Here is a 17,879-nt window from a genome sequence, read left to right as displayed (position 1 = left end):
TGGGCATGTAATTCTGGCGCTGGAAGTATGGCGATACTTACCAGCCTGCCGCGGCACATCCTCGGCCTGTGGTGGCCTTTGACACAAATAACACATTTCACGGTTTGATTTGACATTTTGATGTATAAGTATCAAATAAAGATCATCTTCAGTCCTTGATTAATTATAGTGTCTAAAATACATTGGGACAGGTTCTTGGATAGGAAAAGTTTAGAGGCATATGGTTCTCATGGCACCTTGATCAGCATGACGGAGTTGGGCTGAAGGGCATGTTGCCCTGATGTGTAACTATGACTCTAAATGCCTGTCAATCTCCTCCTCCACAATTCTCTGTGGTAGAAAGTTACAAAGAGCCAAGATCTTCTGAACAAAGAAATTGCTTCTTGTCTCATCTTAAAGATGGGTCACTAACTGCATAGGTTTTCTCCAGGGGTCCAGTTTCTTCCCACATCCTGTACACCCATGGGTCATTAGGTTAATTTTCTATTGTAAATTGCCACTTTTTTGTGGGTGAGTTGTAGAACCTGAGGAGAATTGATGAGAATGTGGGGAGGATAAAGATGGGATTAATGTAATACTGCTAAAGTGTATTAATATCCCCATCACCCTGCACAAATGACCCTGCTGAAGTTGGACCATATTTACATTGTTAACCCCATAGCTCTGTCATACTGGTTCCAGGTTAGGATGTATCACCTCAAACATGAGAAAATCTGCAGATGCTGGAAATCCAATGCAACACACACAAAATGCTGGAGGAACTCAGCAGGTCAGGCAGCATGTAAGGAAAAAAGTACAGTCAACGTTTTGGGCCGAGGCTCTTCATCAGAATGTATTATATCGATATTCCCCTTGCTTCTGGTATATGTCCTGGATTGGGAGTGGGGGAGGGGGAAGAGAGACCCTGACGATTGTCCGTTTGGTCTCCCAAATGTAGAAACCGCACCAACAGATGGAAATACAACATCCCAAGAAGTGAAAGTAAATTATAAACAGGAGAAATTCTGCAGATGCTGGAAATCCAAAGCAACACACACATCCCAGAGGAACTCAGCAGGTCAAGTAGCATCTATGGAAATGAATAAACAGTCGACATTTTGGGCTGAGACGCTTCTTCAGGACTGGAAAGAAAGGGGGAAGATGCCAGAGTTAAATGGTGGGGGAGGAGAGAGGAAGGAGATAGCTAAGGTGATAGGCGAAGCCAGGTGAGTAGGAAAGACAAAGGGCTGGAGCAGAAGAAATCTGATAGGTGAGGAGAGTGGACCATAGGAGAAAGGGAAGGAGGAGAGGACCTGGGAGAATTGATAGACAGGTGAGAAGAGATAAGAGGCCAGAGTGGGGAAAAGAAAAAGAGGCATGAGGGAGGGAATTTTTTACCGGAATTTTGAGAAATCGATATTCATGCCATCAGGTTGGAGGCTACCCAGATGGAATGTAAGGTGTTGCTCCTCCACCCTGAGGGTGGCCTCATCTTGACACAAGAAGAGGGCATGGACTGACATGTCAGAACGGGAATAGGTATAAAATGTTTCACACTGGGAAGTTTCGGTTGGAGCAGAGGTGGTCCCCCAATTTACTACAGGCTTCACCAAAGTAGAGGAGTGGCAGGCACGATAGGCGGCCCAGCAGATTTACAGATGAACTGTTGCCTTGCCTGGAAGGACTGTTTGCTGTCCAGTCGCAAAGAAGAGAAAATCCGCGGATGCTGGAAACCCAAGCAACACACACAAAATGCTAGAGGAACCCAGCAGGCCAGGCAGTATCTATGGAAAAGATTACATTCGACATTTCGTGCCGAGACCCTTCATCAGGACTGGGAAAAAAAAAGATTGTGATGTTTTTCCAGTCCTGATGAAGGTGCTTGGCCGGAAACGTTGACCATACTCTTTTTCATAGGACTGTTTGAGGCCCTGGATGGTGGTGAGGGAAAGGTGGATGGGCTGGAGGAGCACTTTAGATGCTTGCAGGAACAAATAGTGGGGAGGGTCAAATGGACAAGGGAGCGATCCTTGCGGAAAGGGAAGGAGGTAAAGATGTGTTTGGTGGTAGGACCACTTAGGGATGGTGGAAGTTGCGGAGGCCAATGTGTTAGATGCGGAGCCTCATAGGGGTGGTAGGTAAGGATAAGATGAACTGTGTTGAGGTGGTGGGACGGTGGGGTGATTGTGGGTATTCGGAAAATGGATGAGCACAGCATCAATGGTGGATGATGGGAACCCCATTTCTTTGAAGAAGGAGGACATCTCTGATATAGTGGAGAGGAAACAGATCCGATACTGGGAACAGATGCGGCAGAGACAAAGGAACTGAGAGAAGGGGAAAGTCCTGCTAAAGGGTCTCGACCAGAAATGACTGCTGTACTTTTTTCCATAGATACTGCCTGGCCTGCTGAGTTCCCAGCATTTTGTGTGTGTTGCTTGGGTTTCCGGGTCCTTACCATCCCCTCCGACCTGCAGATTTTCTCTTGTTTGTGAGAAAAGGGAATAGCATTTTTACAGGAGACAGGGTGTTATGAGGTATAGTGGAGATAACCGTGGGGACCGACAGACTTATAAAGATGTTGGTCGACAGTTTGTCTCCAGAAAGATCAAAAAAGGGAGAGAAAGGTATCAGAGATGGGCCAAGTGAATTTAAGGGCAGAGTGGAAGTTAGAGGCAAAGTTGATGACACGGGTAATGAAGCAGTTCCAATGCAGTGGTCAATGTAGCGGAGTTAGAGTTGGCGAACATTACCGGGGAAGGCTTGGAATGTGTAACTGTTCTACATAGCCGACGAGAAGGCAGACATAGTCGGGGCCCCTGCGAATACCCATGGCGACTCTCCGAGTCCGGAGAAAGTGGGAGGAGCCGAAAGAATGTAAAATGCTGCTTTGCAGGAATTACACTTTAAGGAACATGAGAGAAGGATTATTTTTATCAAAAACAGAAAATGCTGGAAAAACTCAGCAGATCAGGCGTCTGTGGAAACGTCAATCTTTTAGGTCGAAGACTATCGGAAAGATTTTGCCGTATTTCCAGCATCTACAGTTTTTGACTTTCATTTTATAGTAGGATTGCTTTTTTTGGTTCGCGAATTTTCCGATATGCAAAATCGGGGAATATATATTTTAATTCAGGTGATTAAATGGTTGTCTGCTGGGATATGAACTCCGCTCCGAAAAGAAAACGCCACCTAGACAGGCCAGAAGAGATGGTGTTTGATTAATTTTGTGATGAGGTGGGCAGGAGCAAGCACGTTCTCTGACGGCGGTGCTGGCTGTAGATAATCGTGGGGGATGGTTGTTCGTCTTGTTTATGTTAGTTGTTGCAGATAATCTGGTGCTGGGGAGAAGTTGCTAACGGTAAGGGAGTGCAATAAATATGATTGTTTTAAGATCGTTAAAAAATGTTTGATTTATAATGCAAAATGTCGAGCAGCTTAGTGAGTAGGGCCAGGCTGCAGACTCTGTCCCCTGCTCCCAATGTACGTTGCCGCCGCATTGTGGTTGTATTTCTCTCCATTGAGAGAACAGTCGTCGTTCTGGGCAAGACGCACATGAGCGAGTTTGAGGAGTGGAGTTTGTATATTTTTCTTCAAGTATCGATCGCAGCTCAACTTTAAATGTTTTGTTTGAGAAGGCAACAAATAATTTGGCACAAGGCAAAGTTGATCTCCGAATAGACTTTGTAGCTGTCGTCGAACAGAAGGCCGCTATTAAAAATATAATTTTACTTGTATTAACTCCCTTTTGTGGATATTTTTATGAACAGAACCCTACTTTAAAAAAATTAACCTACTATGTACTTTAAACACCAGAGATATCTACTTGTTGCCGTGCGTAATTTTGTTTAATTCTAATTAAATAAATGCGGGCAATCTTTTCCGTGTAGAGAAACATCCAATGAAATGTGCCAATCAAAACAAAAATCAGATGTTACTGCATTGAAACAGCTTCAGTAAACTCTAGGTGGTTCGGGCTCGGATGTGGGAAGTTTGTTTTTGTTTGATCTTATTAATTAACTAGTACAGTATTGTATATTAGCAGCAAGTAATTCGTTTTGTCAGCATTTTTTTGTTATCTGTATGGACAGCTTTTACTGAATTTGCTGCTGAGTTGAAGAAACTTGTTCAGTTTTTTTTTGCTTAACTGCCGTTCTTACTCGATTTTGTGTTAAATGCTGAATAATATCTTCATCAATTAGCATGTGGGGAAATGTGACAAATTAAAGTATCCTGCTGAACAAGACAAACATTTATCACCATTAAGGGTCTGGTGGGTGAGGATTTGCAGCAGTGATGCCTAAGAATTATAAAACTTTCTATTTTTAAAATAATTATCATCCAAGTTTGTTATTTTAGTCTGGTTGGATTTAAAGTTCGGAGTAATTCAATTGCAAACAAGAGAAAATATGCAGACAACACACATCAAAGTTGATGGTGAATGCAGTAGGCCAGGCAGCATCTGTAGGAAGAGGTGCAGTCGACATTTCAGGCCGAGACCCTTCGTCCGGACTAACTGAAGGACGAGTGAGTAAGGGATTTGAAAGTTGGAGGGGGAGGGGGAGATCCAAAATGATAGGAGAAGACAGGAGGGGAAGGGATAGAGCAGATTGCTGGATATCCGAGCAACACACACAAAATGCTGGAGGAACTCAGCAGGCCAGGCAGCATCTAGGAAAAGAGTGCAGACGACGTTTTGGGCCGAGACCCTTCGGCAGATGTTTGTGCATTGAAACAGCTTCAATAAACACTAGGTGGTTCAGGCTCGGATGTGGGAAGTTTGCTTTTGTTTGATCTTATTAATTAACTAGTATTGTATATTAGCAGCAAGTAATTCGTTATGTCAGCATTTTTTGTTATCTGTACTTTCAATGGACAGCTTTTACTGAATTTGCTGCTGAGTTGAAGAAACTTATTCAGTTTTTTTTGCTTAACTGCCGTTTTTACTTGATTTTGTGTTAAATGCTGCATTGGAGGGGGAGAAAAAGCTGAGGAGTAGATTTAAAAGGCGCGGGGAGGGGAGAGAGAAACGCCAGGTGATTGGAGAAACCTGGAGGGGGAGGGATGAAGTAAAGAGCTGGGAAGTTGATTGGTGAAAGGGACAGAAGGCCATGGGGGCCGGGGAGGGGGGGGGCAAGGAGCACCAGAGGGAGGCGATGGGCGGCCAAGGAGAGAAGGTGAGAGAGGGAAAGGAGATGGGAAATAGTGAAGGAGAGCGGGTGGGTTGAGTTTCTACAGCATTTCGTGTTTGTTGCTTGAGTAATTCATTTGCTTCTGATACAAGCTCAACTGGAAATGAGGTATTTGTTTAACCAAATGTGCAATATGTTCTAATTACAATCAATTAGTTTAACAAACAGAATTGTATTTCGTGCTTCAGGATATGCCTAGATGTTTCTCCAGATATTAGATTTTGTTCTCCTGATAATAGATTTTGGCAGCAATCTGTCACCACTTAATGATTGTGCCATAAACAGCTTCATTAGGTGGTCCACCCAATTCTCAGTCTCCGCAAGTAAATACAAAGACACACCAAATTGATTTTGATAAATGCTACCAAGAGCAGCAGCTTCTTTGTAGCTATGTACAAAAGTTTTTTTTTGCCTTAGAATACAAAGTAGTATAACAGTATATGACAATGCTGACAAGTTTAATGCTCTTTTGCCCATCCAAAGGTGACCAAAACTGATGATGGGCTTGTATTAAACAGTTGCAGTCTGCATAATGAATTTAGTTGCAAAATCCATAATTTTTAATGGTTTCATTGTAACAGAATGTTCAGGCATTTAAGTGGGTTGCGAAAAGCAAATTGCTAGGGCATGGAATGACAGTTTGCAAAAAGAGCTAACTTTATTCTAAGCAGACTGGTTAAGATCATATGAAAGGTACATTTTTCATTGAAGATGGATCGAAAAGTACAGCACTGGAACAGGCTCTTCAATCCATCACATCTCCCCTGACCATGATGCCAAATTAAATTAATCCCATTGGCCTACAAGTAATCAGTATTGCAGGGGTTCCCAACCTTTGTTATTCCATGGACAGAGTCTGTGGACCCTAGGTTGGGAAGCCCTGCTCTACTCACTGTCTGTTCATGCATCTGACTGGTGGTGTAGTGGCATCAGCACTGGACTTCAAGGCAAGTGGTCCCAGGTTCGAATCTGGCCGGCTCCTTGCGTGCTTCCCAACTGTGCTGGGTTGAGCGTTGAGCTGGCAACTTGGCCTTGTGGAAAAACAGACAAACCCTAAAGAAGCGGCAAGGTTGTAGCCTGATGCGGCACAAGGCGCAGAGAGGAACAGCAACAATCATGTCTCAGATGTTGTTATCATACCTGGTGGTCTGTTCCAGCCATCTACCATGGTGTATGACTACCACATTTGCTTTTATCAACATCAACTTTGCATTTCTCGTTTTAACAACATTTGGATTGTTAATCTCATAGGGCCACTTGGGGAATTTAGTGCATATTTTCTGGGTTATTAGTCTGTAGTTCCATATAATTGTGCTTCAGTTTTTTAAACATGTATTAAATACAGCTGTGAATTGCAGCTTGTTATCAACTGTTTGTTGCTCCACACTGATGTTTTTAAATAAGTAAAAGATGATACTGCAGAGAACATAACCATTTCTGGGTAGTTAGGTTTCACTGAGTGCTTAGCATTACATTGAACAAAGGCTGTAGTCATGCTTTGAAATCAGCACATGTAATACCCTCTGGTAATGTCATAAATTGCATTGTGATCACTTGGAGTGCATCCTTGACTAGGCAAAGCATCACAAAATACTTCCCAATAAAGATCAGGAGATGGGGGAAGAGAAGATGAAGAAAACGAGGGACTGGAGGAATAGGTGAACTGTTGCGTAGGGGCTTCTGAAATTAATAAATGGAGCAAGGCAAAGATTTAGAAATAGATTCCTATGGTTAGTAACAATGGCTGAAGAGTTCGCGGCCAATGTAGACCAAGGGAAAGGGGGAATACGAGCAGGACAGAGATGAAAAATAGTTTTTTGATTTGGAAGGTAAGTATTGATCTTGGGCACATCAATTGATTTCGGGTACAAGCAAGCATATTTCTATTAACATTTTCTTCACTTGAATATTATTTAAATGTTAAATTTTACATGTGATGTGTTTAGGTTCTGAATATTTGCAATTATTACTGCCAAACAATATCACTTCAGTAAAACCTTTCTAATGCTTCTAGAAATGTACTTTTAGAAATTTTTGTTTGACTTGATTCTTGGAATAGTGCGAGAACTTAATTTAGACGAGGCCATTTATTTCTTATTATGCATTGTAATAAGTTGAGGGGTACTCTAATATGATCTTTCTGTTCTTCCTTTTGTTTTCATGCTGACTTAAAAATTACCAGATGACCCAACATCTGTGAAAGAGTTCCACTTGCTTTGCAGAAATTTCCAAACATCATTCCTTAAAAGGCCCAGCATGAATTTTGGTCTGTCACCTAATCCTAAACACTCAAACCAATGGAAAGCTTACCTATATTCCCCTTAACATGTGAACAAATCACCACTTAAAAGTCTTGCATTCCCTGGTCCAATTTCTGAATGTGCATTTTGCTAACACTGTGTACCTTTGGAGTAGAAAATTCTTATGTAAACTTCATTTTTTTTTTCCTCTGCTTCGAACCCATTCTCACAGCAGGAAATGTCTTTAAACCACTTACTGCGTCTGGGTATCAGTGTACGGCATCTGAAGACTGATGTTCAAGGATGGAGACCATGGCAAAGTTACATAAAGCAGCTTTTACCTTCAATAACTGTACGATGGTGTCATCATGGTGTTTCAGACTCTCTGAACTGTTCGTGGTTGATGCATGATAAACACTTGGGTAATGTACCAAAAGTCACTTTACTTCAGATTGGATGAAAGAATTAATACAGATCGTTCTTGATCAGATTTTCTAAAATACCTTTTTTTTGGAATTGTACTTCCGTCTGATCTGTAATAATTCCACTTTTCCTTTTGTACTTTTCATAGAACTCTGTAATTTAATTTTTCTTCTCTTTCCCCTTTTAAAGGCCCCAATTTAATTCTTTCTACTAAACTTCCAGGCAGAGAGTTCCAGATCTGCCTGTTTTTTATTATTTGAGTGGTAGCGATGTCCTGTATTTTATCTGAACTGCCATTGTTGTCATTCTCTTTATCTGTCCTTTAGCCCCTTTTCCTCTCTCCTTCACCTTGCTGTATTCAAAGTGCATAACCCTCACATTCATTTTCTTGTGGGCATTTGCAGTAAATACAATGAAACACTATAGAATAAATAAAAACCACACACAGGCGGACAAACAGCCAATGTGCAAAAGACAACAAATTGTCCAAATACAAAAACAAAGTAATAACAGATATTTAATAAATAATGAGAGCATGAGTTATAGCATCCTTGAAAGTGAGTCCATAGCTTGTGGAATCAGCTTAGTGTTGGGGTAAGCATCAGGACTAGGTAACAGCTTCTTCCCTCTGACTGTGACACCATCGAATACCCTGTTGCCACCGAGGGCTCGTCACTAGGATAGCGAGCTATTTACTATTTATCTGCATGCGTTTTGAATTATATTTTAGTAACTTGTGGTAATATTTTGTTTCGTGTGCTCTGACATGTTTGGTAGATGCACTGTAGTTGTCAGAAGGGCACAGCTGGGAACGGACCCAAGTGCACAGACACTGAAGTACTAGGGACAGGACTAGGATACAGGGTGATGGCAAGCACATGGACAGGAAAACCAGGAACCTGGAACAGGACTGGACAAAAGAGCTAGGAGCCCGGGCTTGGACTCCAAGCCAGAGACTGGACAAGGACCCAGTACCTGGGTCTTGCCTCTGGCTCGGACCCCAGAACTAGGCAAGGATGAGGCTTGGCAGGCAGGCAGGATGAGGCAGAAATCTACAGGCTTGAAGCTTGAAGCTAGAGACTTGGCTTGGCAAGAGGCTAGAGACTTCAGGCTAAGGGGTGGAGTCTTCAGTCTAGGGGCTAGGCAGGAGACGAGGCGAGGCTGGAGGCAGGAGACGAGGCCAGGCGAGGCTGGAGGCGAGGCCAGGCGAGGCTGGAGGCGAGGCGCGAGGCTGGAGGCGAGGCGCGAGGCTGGAGGCGAGGCGCGAGGCTGGAGGCAGGAGACGAGGCGAGGCGCGAGGCTGGAGGCAGGAGACGAGGCGAGGCGCGAGGCTGGAGGCAGGAGACGAGGCGAGGCGCGAGGCTGGAGGCAGGAGACGAGGCGAGGCGCGAGGCTGGAGGCAGGAGACGAGGCGAGGCGCGAGGCTGGAGGCAGGAGACGAGGCGAGGCGCGAGGCTGGAGGCAGGAGACGAGGCGAGGCGCGAGGCTGGAGGCGAGGCGCGAGGGCTGGAGGCGAGGCGCGAGGGCTGGAGGCGAGGGGATGCGAGGGCTGGAGGCGAGGGGATGCGAGGGCTGGAGGCGAGGGGATGCGAGGGCTGGAGGCGAGGGGATGCGAGGGCTGGAGGCGAGGGGATGCGAGGGCTGGAGGCGAGGGGATGCGAGGGCTGGAGGCGAGGCGCGAGGCTGGAGGGGCGAGGCTGGAGGCTGGAGGCGAGGCGAGGCGCGAGGCTGGAGGCAGGAGGCGAGGCGAGGCGCGAGGCTGGAGGCTGGAGGCGAGGCGAGGCGCGAGGCTGGAGGCAGGAGACGAGGCGAGGCGCGAGGCTGGAGGCAGGAGACGAGGCGAGGCGCGAGGCTGGAGGCAGGAGACGAGGCGAGGCGCGAGGCTGGAGGCAGGAGACGAGGCGAGGCGCGAGGGCTGGAGGCGAGGCGCGAGGGCTGGAGGCGAGGGGATGCGAGGGCTGGAGGCGAGGGGATGCGAGGGCTGGAGGCGAGGGGATGCGAGGGCTGGAGGCGAGGGGATGCGAGGGCTGGAGGCGAGGGGCGAGGCTGGAGGCTGGAGGCGAGGGCTGGAGGCGAGGGGATGCGAGGGCTGGAGGCGAGGGGATGCGAGGGCTGGAGGCGAGGGGATGCGAGGGCTGGAGGCGAGGGGATGCGAGGGCTGGAGGCGAGGGGATGCGAGGGCTGGAGGCGAGGGGATGCGAGGGCTGGAGGCGAGGGGATGCGAGGGCTGGAGGCGAGGGGATGCGAGGGCTGGAGGCGAGGGGATGCGAGGGCTGGAGGCGAGGGGATGCGAGGGCTGGAGGCGAGGGGATGCGAGGGCTGGAGGCGAGGCTGGAGGCGAGGGGCGAGGCTGGAGGCTGGAGGCGAGGCGCGAGGCTGGAGGCGAGGCGCGAGGCTGGAGGCGAGGGGATGCGAGGGCTGGAGGCGAGGGGATGCGAGGGCTGGAGGCGAGGGGATGCGAGGGCTGGAGGCGAGGGGATGCGAGGGCTGGAGGCGAGGGGATGCGAGGGCAGGAGGCGAGGGCAGGAGGCGAGGGCAGGAGGCGAGGCTGGAGGCGAGGGCAGGAGGCGAGGGCAGGAGGCGAGGGCTGGAGGCGAGGGCTGGAGGCGAGGGCTGGAGGCGAGGGCTGGAGGCGAGGGCTGGAGGCGAGGGCTGGAGGCAGGAGGCGAGGGCAGGAGGCGAGGGCAGGAGGCGAGGGGATGCGAGGGCTGGAGGCGCGAGGCGAGGGGATGCGAGGGCTGGAGGCGCGAGGCGAGGCTGGAGGCGAGGCTGGAGGCGCGAGGCGAGGCTGGAGGCGAGGCTGGAGGCGCGAGGCGAGGCTGGAGGCGAGGCTGGAGGCGCGAGGCGAGGCTGGAGGCGAGGGCTGGAGCGAGGCTGGAGGCGAGGGCAGGAGGCGAGGGCAGGAGGCGAGGGCAGGAGGCGAGGGGATGCGAGGGCTGGAGGCGCGAGGCGAGGGCAGGAGGCGAGGGCGGAGGCGCGAGGCGAGGGCGGAGGCGAGGGCGGAGGCGCGAGGCGAGGGCGGAGGCGCGAGGCGAGGGCGGAGGCGCGAGGCGAGGGCGGAGGCGCGAGGCGAGGGCGGAGGCGCGAGGCGAGGGCGGAGGCGCGAGGCGAGGGCAGGAGGCGAGGCCGGAGGCGCGAGGCGAGGGCAGGAGGCGAGGCCGGAGGCGCGAGGCGAGGGCAGGAGGCGAGGCCGGAGGCGCGAGGCGAGGGCAGGAGGCGAGGCCGGAGGCGCGAGGCGAGGGCAGGAGGCGCGAGGCGAGGGCAGGAGGCGCGAGGCGAGGGCAGGAGGCGCGAGGCGAGGCCGGAGGCGCGAGGCGAGGCCGGAGGCGCGAGGCGAGGGCAGGAGGCGAGGCCGGAGGCGCGAGGCGAGGGCAGGAGGCGAGGCCGGAGGCGCGAGGCGAGGGCAGGAGGCGAGGCCGGAGGCGCGAGGCGAGGGGAGGCGCGGGGAGGCGAGGGGAGGGGAGGCGGGGAGGGGAGGCGGGGAGGGGAGGCGGGGAGGGGAGGCGGGGAGGGGAGGCGGGGAGGGGAGGCGGGGCGAGGCGGGGGGGCGGGGCGAGGCGGGGGGCGGGGCGAGGCGGGGGGCGGGGCGAGGCGGGGGGCGGGGCGAGGCGGGGGGCGGGGCGAGGCGGGGGGCGGGGCGAGGCTGGAGGCAGGAGGCGCGAGGCGAGGGGATGCGAGGGCCGGAGGCGCGAGGCGAGGCGAGGCGAGGCGAGGCGGGAGGCGAGGCGGGAGGCGAGGCGGGAGGCGAGGCGGGAGGCGAGGCGGGAGGCGAGGCGGGAGGCGAGGCGAGGCGGGAGGCGAGGCGGGAGGCGAGGCGAGGGGAGGCGAGGCGGGAGGCGAGGCGGGAGGCGAGGCGGGAGGCGGGAGGCGAGGCGGGGCGGGAGGCGAGGCGGGAGGCGAGGCGAGGCGGGAGGCGAGGCGAGGCGGGGGGCGGGAGGCGAGGCGGGGGGCGGGAGGCGAGGCGGGGGGCGGGAGGCGAGGCGGGGGGCGGGAGGCGAGGCGGGGGGCGGGAGGCGAGGCGGGGGGCGAGGCGGGGGGCGAGGCGCGGGGCGAGGCGGGGGGCGAGGCGGGGGGCGAGGCGGGGGGCGAGGCGCGGGGGCGCGAGGCGAGGGGGCGCGAGGCGAGGGCGGAGGCGCGAGGCGAGGGCGGAGGCGCGAGGCGAGGGCGGAGGCGCGAGGCGAGGGCGGAGGCGCGAGGCGAGGGCGGAGGCGCGAGGCGAGGGCGGAGGCGCGAGGCGAGGGCAGGAGGCGCGAGGCGAGGGCAGGAGGCGCGAGGCGAGGGCAGGAGGCGAGGCCGGAGGCGCGAGGCGAGGGCAGGAGGCGAGGCCGGAGGCGCGAGGCGAGGGCAGGAGGCGAGGCCGGAGGCGCGAGGCGAGGGCAGGAGGCGAGGCCGGAGGCGCGAGGCGAGGGCAGGAGGGGAGGGGAGGGGAGGGGAGGGGAGGGGAGGGGAGGGGAGGGGAGGGGAGGCGAGGGGAGGGGAGGCGAGGGGAGGGGAGGCGAGGGGAGGGGAGGCGAGGGGAGGGGAGGGGAGGGGAGGGGAGGGGAGGCGAGGGGAGGGGAGGCGAGGGGAGGGGAGGCGGGGGGAGGGGAGGCGGGGGGGCGGGGCGAGGCGGGGGGGCGGGGCGAGGCGGGGGGCGAGGCGAGGCTGGAGGCAGGAGGCGCGAGGCGAGGGGATGCGAGGGCCGGAGGCGCGAGGCGAGGCGAGGCGAGGCGAGGCGAGGGGAGGCGAGGGGAGGCGGGAGGCGAGGCGAGGCGAGGCGAGGCGGGAGGCGAGGCGAGGCGGGAGGCGGGAGGCGGGAGGCGAGGCGGGGCGGGAGGCGAGGCGGGGCGGGAGGCGAGGCGGGAGGCGAGGCGGGGGGCGGGGGGCGAGGCGGGGGGCGAGGCGGGGGGCGAGGCGGGGGGCGAGGCGCGGGGCGAGGCGCGGGGCGAGGCGGGGGGGCGAGGCGGGGGGGCGAGGCGGGGGGCGAGGCGCGGGGGCGAGGCGGGAGGCGAGGCGGGGGGCGAGGCGCGGGGGCGAGGCGGGAGGCGAGGCTGGAGGCAGGAGGCGCGAGGCGAGGGGATGCGAGGGCCGGAGGCGCGAGGCGAGGGGAGGCGAGGGCCGGAGGCGCGAGGCGAGGGGAGGCGAGGCGAGGCAGGAGGCGAGGTGCGGGGCGAGGCGGGGCGCGGGGCGAGGTGCGGGGCGAGGCGGGGCGCGGGGCGAGGCGAGGCGCGGGGCGAGGCGGGAGGCGAGGCGAGGCGGGAGGCGAGGCGGGAGGCGGGGGGCGAGGCGGGGGGCGAGGCGGGGGGCGAGGCGGGGGGCGAGGCGCGGGGGCGAGGCGCGGGGCGAGGCGGGAGGCGAGGCTGGAGGCAGGAGGCGCGAGGCGAGGGGATGCGAGGGCCGGAGGCGCGAGGCGAGGGGAGGCGAGGGCCGGAGGCGCGAGGCGAGGGGAGGCGAGGGCCGGAGGCGCGAGGCGAGGGGAGGCGAGGCGAGGCAGGATGCGAGGCGCGGGGCGAGGCGCGGGCCGAGGCGGGGCGCGGGGCGAGGCGAGGCGCGGGGCGCGGGGCGAAGCGCGGGGCGAGGCGCGGGGCGAGGCGGGAGGCGAGGCGGGAGGCGAGGCGGGAGGCGAGGCGGGAGGCAGGAGGCGAGGCTGGAGGCAGGAGACGAGGCTGGAGGCAGGAGACGAGGCGAGGCTGGAGGCCGGAGACGAGGCGAGGCTGGAGGCCGGAGACGAGGCGAGGCTGGAGGCAGGAGACGAGGCGAGGCTGGAGGTAGGAGACGAGGCGAGGCTGGAGGCAGGAGACGAGGCGAGGCTGGAGGCAGGAGACGAGGCGAGGCTGGAGACTGGAGACGAGGCGAGGCTGGAGACTGGAGACTGGAGACTTGAGGTGAGGCTGGAGGCAGGAGACTTGAGGTGAGGCTGGAGGCAGGAGACTTGAGGTGAGGCGAGGCTGGAGACGAGGCGAGGCTGGAGACTGGAGACTTGAGGCGAGGCTTGGCTCCTCCTGGACAGGGCGCGGATCACCACCCGACAGAGGCAAGGGACAGGAAGGGACAGAACCAACCGTAGGTAACGGCAAGACGGCTTGGCTTACCTGGGCGGAGGCAAGGGACAGGAAAGGAGCCAGGTACAGGGTGGCTCCAGGACCAGACAGCAAGACAAGGCAAGGCTACTGGCAAAGCAAGGCGAGACAGAACTTCAGGCAAGGCGAGAGTTACCGACAAGACAAGGCAGGGCTTCAGGCGAGGAAACAGAAGGCAGAGGAAGGGATACAAGGAGTAAGGACAAGAACAATCCTCAGCCATACCCTGGTCTCTGGAGGTATTTATGCAGCCAGCCCCAACGAGCATCAGCTGCCTCAATTAGAGCTCAACAAGAACAGAAACAGGGTAGACAGGAAAACCTGGAGCAAGGGTCGATGGACCGGACCGTGAACCGGAATATGGGCTTCATGGACCGAACTATGATGGTACCACCACCCCCGCCACCCCCCCCCCCCCCACGGGAGTCTCCGGGTGACCAAACAGGGTATCCAGACTATGGACAACCCGGGTGGGTGGGAGGGTATGTAACAGAAAGGATTTCCGGGTGGTAAGAGGAAAACGACAGTGTCTGTGTCGCTGGGTCCATGGTTGGCTGGATTGTTCTGTCATAAGGGCACAGCTGGGAACGGACCCAAGTGCAAGACACAAACACTGAAGTACTAGGGACAGGACTAGGATACAGGGTGATGGCAAGCACATGGACAGGAAAACCAGGAACCTGGAACAGGACTGGACAAAAGAGCTAGGAGCCCGGGCTTGGACTCCAAGCCAGAAACTGGACAAGGACCCAGTACCTGGGTCTTGCCTCTGGCTCGGACCCCAGAACTAGGCAAGGACGAGGCTTGGCAGGCAGGCAGGATGAGGCAGAAATCTACAGGCTTGAAGCTTGAGGCTAGAGGTTAGAGACTTGGCTTGGCAAGAGGCTAGAGTCTTCAGACTCGGGGCTAGATAGGAGGCTGGAGTCTTCAGTCTAGGGGCTAGGCAAGAGACGAGGCGAGGCTGGAGTCTGGAGGCAGGAGACTTGAGGTGAGGCGAGGCTGGGGGCAGGAGACGACGTGAGGTGAGGCTGGAGGCAGGAGACTTGAGGCGAGGCTTGGCCCCTCCTGGGCAGGATGCAGTAAGGCAAGGCTACAGGCAAGGCAAGACAAGAACTTCAGGCAAGGTGAGAGTTACCAGCAAGACAAGGCAGGGCTTCAGGCAAGGAAACAGGAGGCAGAGAAAGGGATACAAGGAGTAAGGACAAGAACAATCCAGCAGCCACACCCTGGTCTCTGAAGGTATTTATGCAGCCGGCCCCAACGAGCATCAGCTGCCTCAATTAGAGCTCAACAAGGACAGAAACAGGGTAGATAGGAAAACCTGGAGCAAGGGTCGATGGACCGGACCGTGAACCGGAATATGGACTTCACGGACCGGACTATGACAGTAGTCCAGCGGAATGGTTTTTTGTTTGGTTATATGTATGTATGTATGTATAGTCAGACGACAATGAACTTGAACTTATTACCCACTCTGATCGAGGAGCCTGATGGTTGAGGTGTATAACTGTTCTTGACCTGGTGGTGTGGGACATAAGGCTCCTGTACCTCCTTCCTGATGGCTGCAGTAAGAAGAGGGGGGTTCTGCCCTTTGGGTTTCCTTGATGATGGATGCTGCTTTCCTGCCACAATACTCCTTGTAAATGTACTCGGTTATTTTGTGATGGACTAGGCTGTATCCACTATCTTTTATAGGCTTTTCCATTCAAAGATATTGGTGTTTCCATATCAGGCCATGGTGCAACCAGTCAGTGTACTCTCATAACTCATCTGGGGTGATTGATAAGTTTGTGGTCTAAGGTAGAAGGAGATGAGTTATTAACTTCAAACTTTCTGCGTAATCACTCAGAGTTGACCTGCATGTGCATGTAACCAGAGTTGTATAACTCATCTCCTTCTACCTTAGGTCACAAACTTATCAATCACCCCTGCTGCGGACACTTTCTGGAGGTCCAAGATCCGTATGCTCCACGACCGCTGGACTAAGTGTGTAAATGTAGGAGGGGACTATGTTGAAAAATAAATGTGCTAGGTTTTCTAAAATTGACTCCTTCTACCTTAGGCCACGAACTTATCAATCACTTAAGTATGTATATGTTACCGAATACTATCTTGTGATTTACTGGAAGGGAAAAAGAAATCCAATAGGATTTTATGAAAAACTCTACTGGAACAAAGTTGACAAATACGAAGTGCAAAAGAGGACAAGCTTTGGGAATAAAAATAATACCGAGAACAGGAGTTGTAAAGGGTACTTGAAAGTGTGTCATGGCATGTCATGGAATTAGTTTAAAGTAGTGGTGAATGTAGTTCAAGAGCCAGATGGGAATAATTGTTCCTGAACATGGTGGTGTGGGATCAAAGGCTTCACTTCCTCCTCCCCAATGGTTAGGAGTGAGATGTGAGAATGGTCTGGATGGTGGGGGTCTTTTTATGCTGTTTTCTTGTGGCAGTGGTGGGAAAGTTTTGCCTGTGATGGAGTGGACTGTGTCCACTGCTTTCTGTAGACTCTCCTGTTCTTTGAGATTTAATATTTCCATACTAGGCCATGTTGCAACCTGTTAGGATACTCCACCTTGCACCTATGGAAGTTTGTCAAAGTTTTAGATCACATGCTAAATCTATACAAGTTCCTAAGAAAGTAGAGGTGCTGCTGACAATTTGTGATGGCACTTGTGTGCTGGTCCCAGGACAGATCCTCTGATATCTAAAGCTACTTGCATTCTTCACCTCCGATCCTCTGAGAATGGTTCAGGGCTTCCAGCTTCTTCCTCCTGTAGTTGACAATCAAATGTCTGGTTTTGCTTGGGCTGTTGTTGGGGTGCCACTCAACCAGATTTTCAAACTCCCTCCTAAATGCTGATTTGTCCCTTTCTTTGAATCGGCCAAAAGTGGTATTGTCAGATTTAAATGTGGGCATTGTATCTGTACTTAGCTACACAACCATAAGTATAAAGTGTGTAGAGCAGGGGGCTTAGCACACTGCTCCGTGGTGCAATAATGCTTATGGTGAGTGCGGAGGAGATGTTGCCAATCTGAATTGCCTGGTGTCAGCTAGTGAAGAAATTGAAGATCCATTTGCATAGGGAGGTACCGAGACCAGGTCTTGGAACTTGGAATGGATAGTGTTGAATGCTGAGCTGTTGTCAATGAAGAGAATCTTGATGTATGCACCTTTATTGTCAGCTGAGTGAAAGGTCAATGAAATGGCATCTGTTGTTGATCTGTTGTGTTAGTAGGCAAATTAGAATGGGCCAGGACCAGATTATCAGTGAATGTGAGTGCTACTGGATGATAATCATTGAGGCAGGCTACCATGTTCTTCCTGGGCACTGGTATGATTGATGCCTTCTTGAAGTGGGTGGGTAGCTCAGATTGCTGAAGCAAGGTTGAAGGTATCTGTAAACATGTCCTCAGTAGCACAGGCCTTTAGGACTCGGTCAGGTATGCATCTGGGCCCGATGCCTTCTGTAGGTTCACCCTTGTGCTCTCATGCTTACCTCAGGGGCCGAGATTACAGGGCTGTTGAGGGCTGTGAGGGTTCACCAAGGTGCCTCCATGTTTTTTCAGTGGAAGTCAGCATAAAAGGCAGTGAGCTTATCTGCAAGTGAAACCTGTGGTGACATTTATGCTGCTTGGTTTTGCTTTGTAAGAGGCAATGACATTCTAAACTTAACAAGTCTTGCTGTGATTAAAACTGTGAAGTGACACATTTACAGAACCAACACACATCAAAGTTGCTGGTGAACGCAGCAGGCCAGGCAACATCTCTAGGAAGGGGTACAGTCGAAGTTTCAGGCCGAGACCCTTCGTCAGGACTAACTGAAGGACGAGTTAGTAAGAGATTTGAAAGTGGGAGGGGGAGGGGGAGATCCAAAATGATAGGAGAAGACAGGAGGGGGAGGGATGGAGCCAAGAGCTGGACAGGTGATTGGCAAAAGGGATATGAGAGGATCATGGGACAGGAGGCCCAGGGAGAAGGAAAA

General features: G+C 53.9%; 1 protein-coding gene across 2 annotated transcripts in view; it reads left to right on the top strand.

The window, feature by feature from the left end:
* The first annotated feature begins 3,221 nt into the window (after positions 1–3,221).
* Positions 3,222–17,879, top strand: part of tmlhe (trimethyllysine hydroxylase, epsilon) — a 37,586-nt gene continuing 22,928 nt past the window's right edge. Inside the window, exons 1-2 of one of the 2 annotated variants that reach the window (XM_072270595.1) lie at positions 3,222–3,340; positions 7,647–7,833. In XM_072270595.1, coding sequence (XP_072126696.1) covers positions 7,650–7,833 — 184 coding nt within the window. In that variant the 5' untranslated portion in view covers positions 3,222–3,340; positions 7,647–7,649. Of the gene's footprint in view, positions 3,341–7,643; positions 7,834–17,879 lie in introns of both variants that reach the window. The other variant, XM_072270594.1, reaches the window with a different exon arrangement.

This window comes from Mobula birostris, chromosome 10, assembly GCF_030028105.1.
Source record: "Mobula birostris isolate sMobBir1 chromosome 10, sMobBir1.hap1, whole genome shotgun sequence".
In the NCBI taxonomy this organism is placed as follows: Eukaryota; Metazoa; Chordata; class Chondrichthyes; order Myliobatiformes; family Myliobatidae; genus Mobula; species Mobula birostris.
This window is presented reverse-complemented; position numbering and strand designations above follow the sequence as displayed.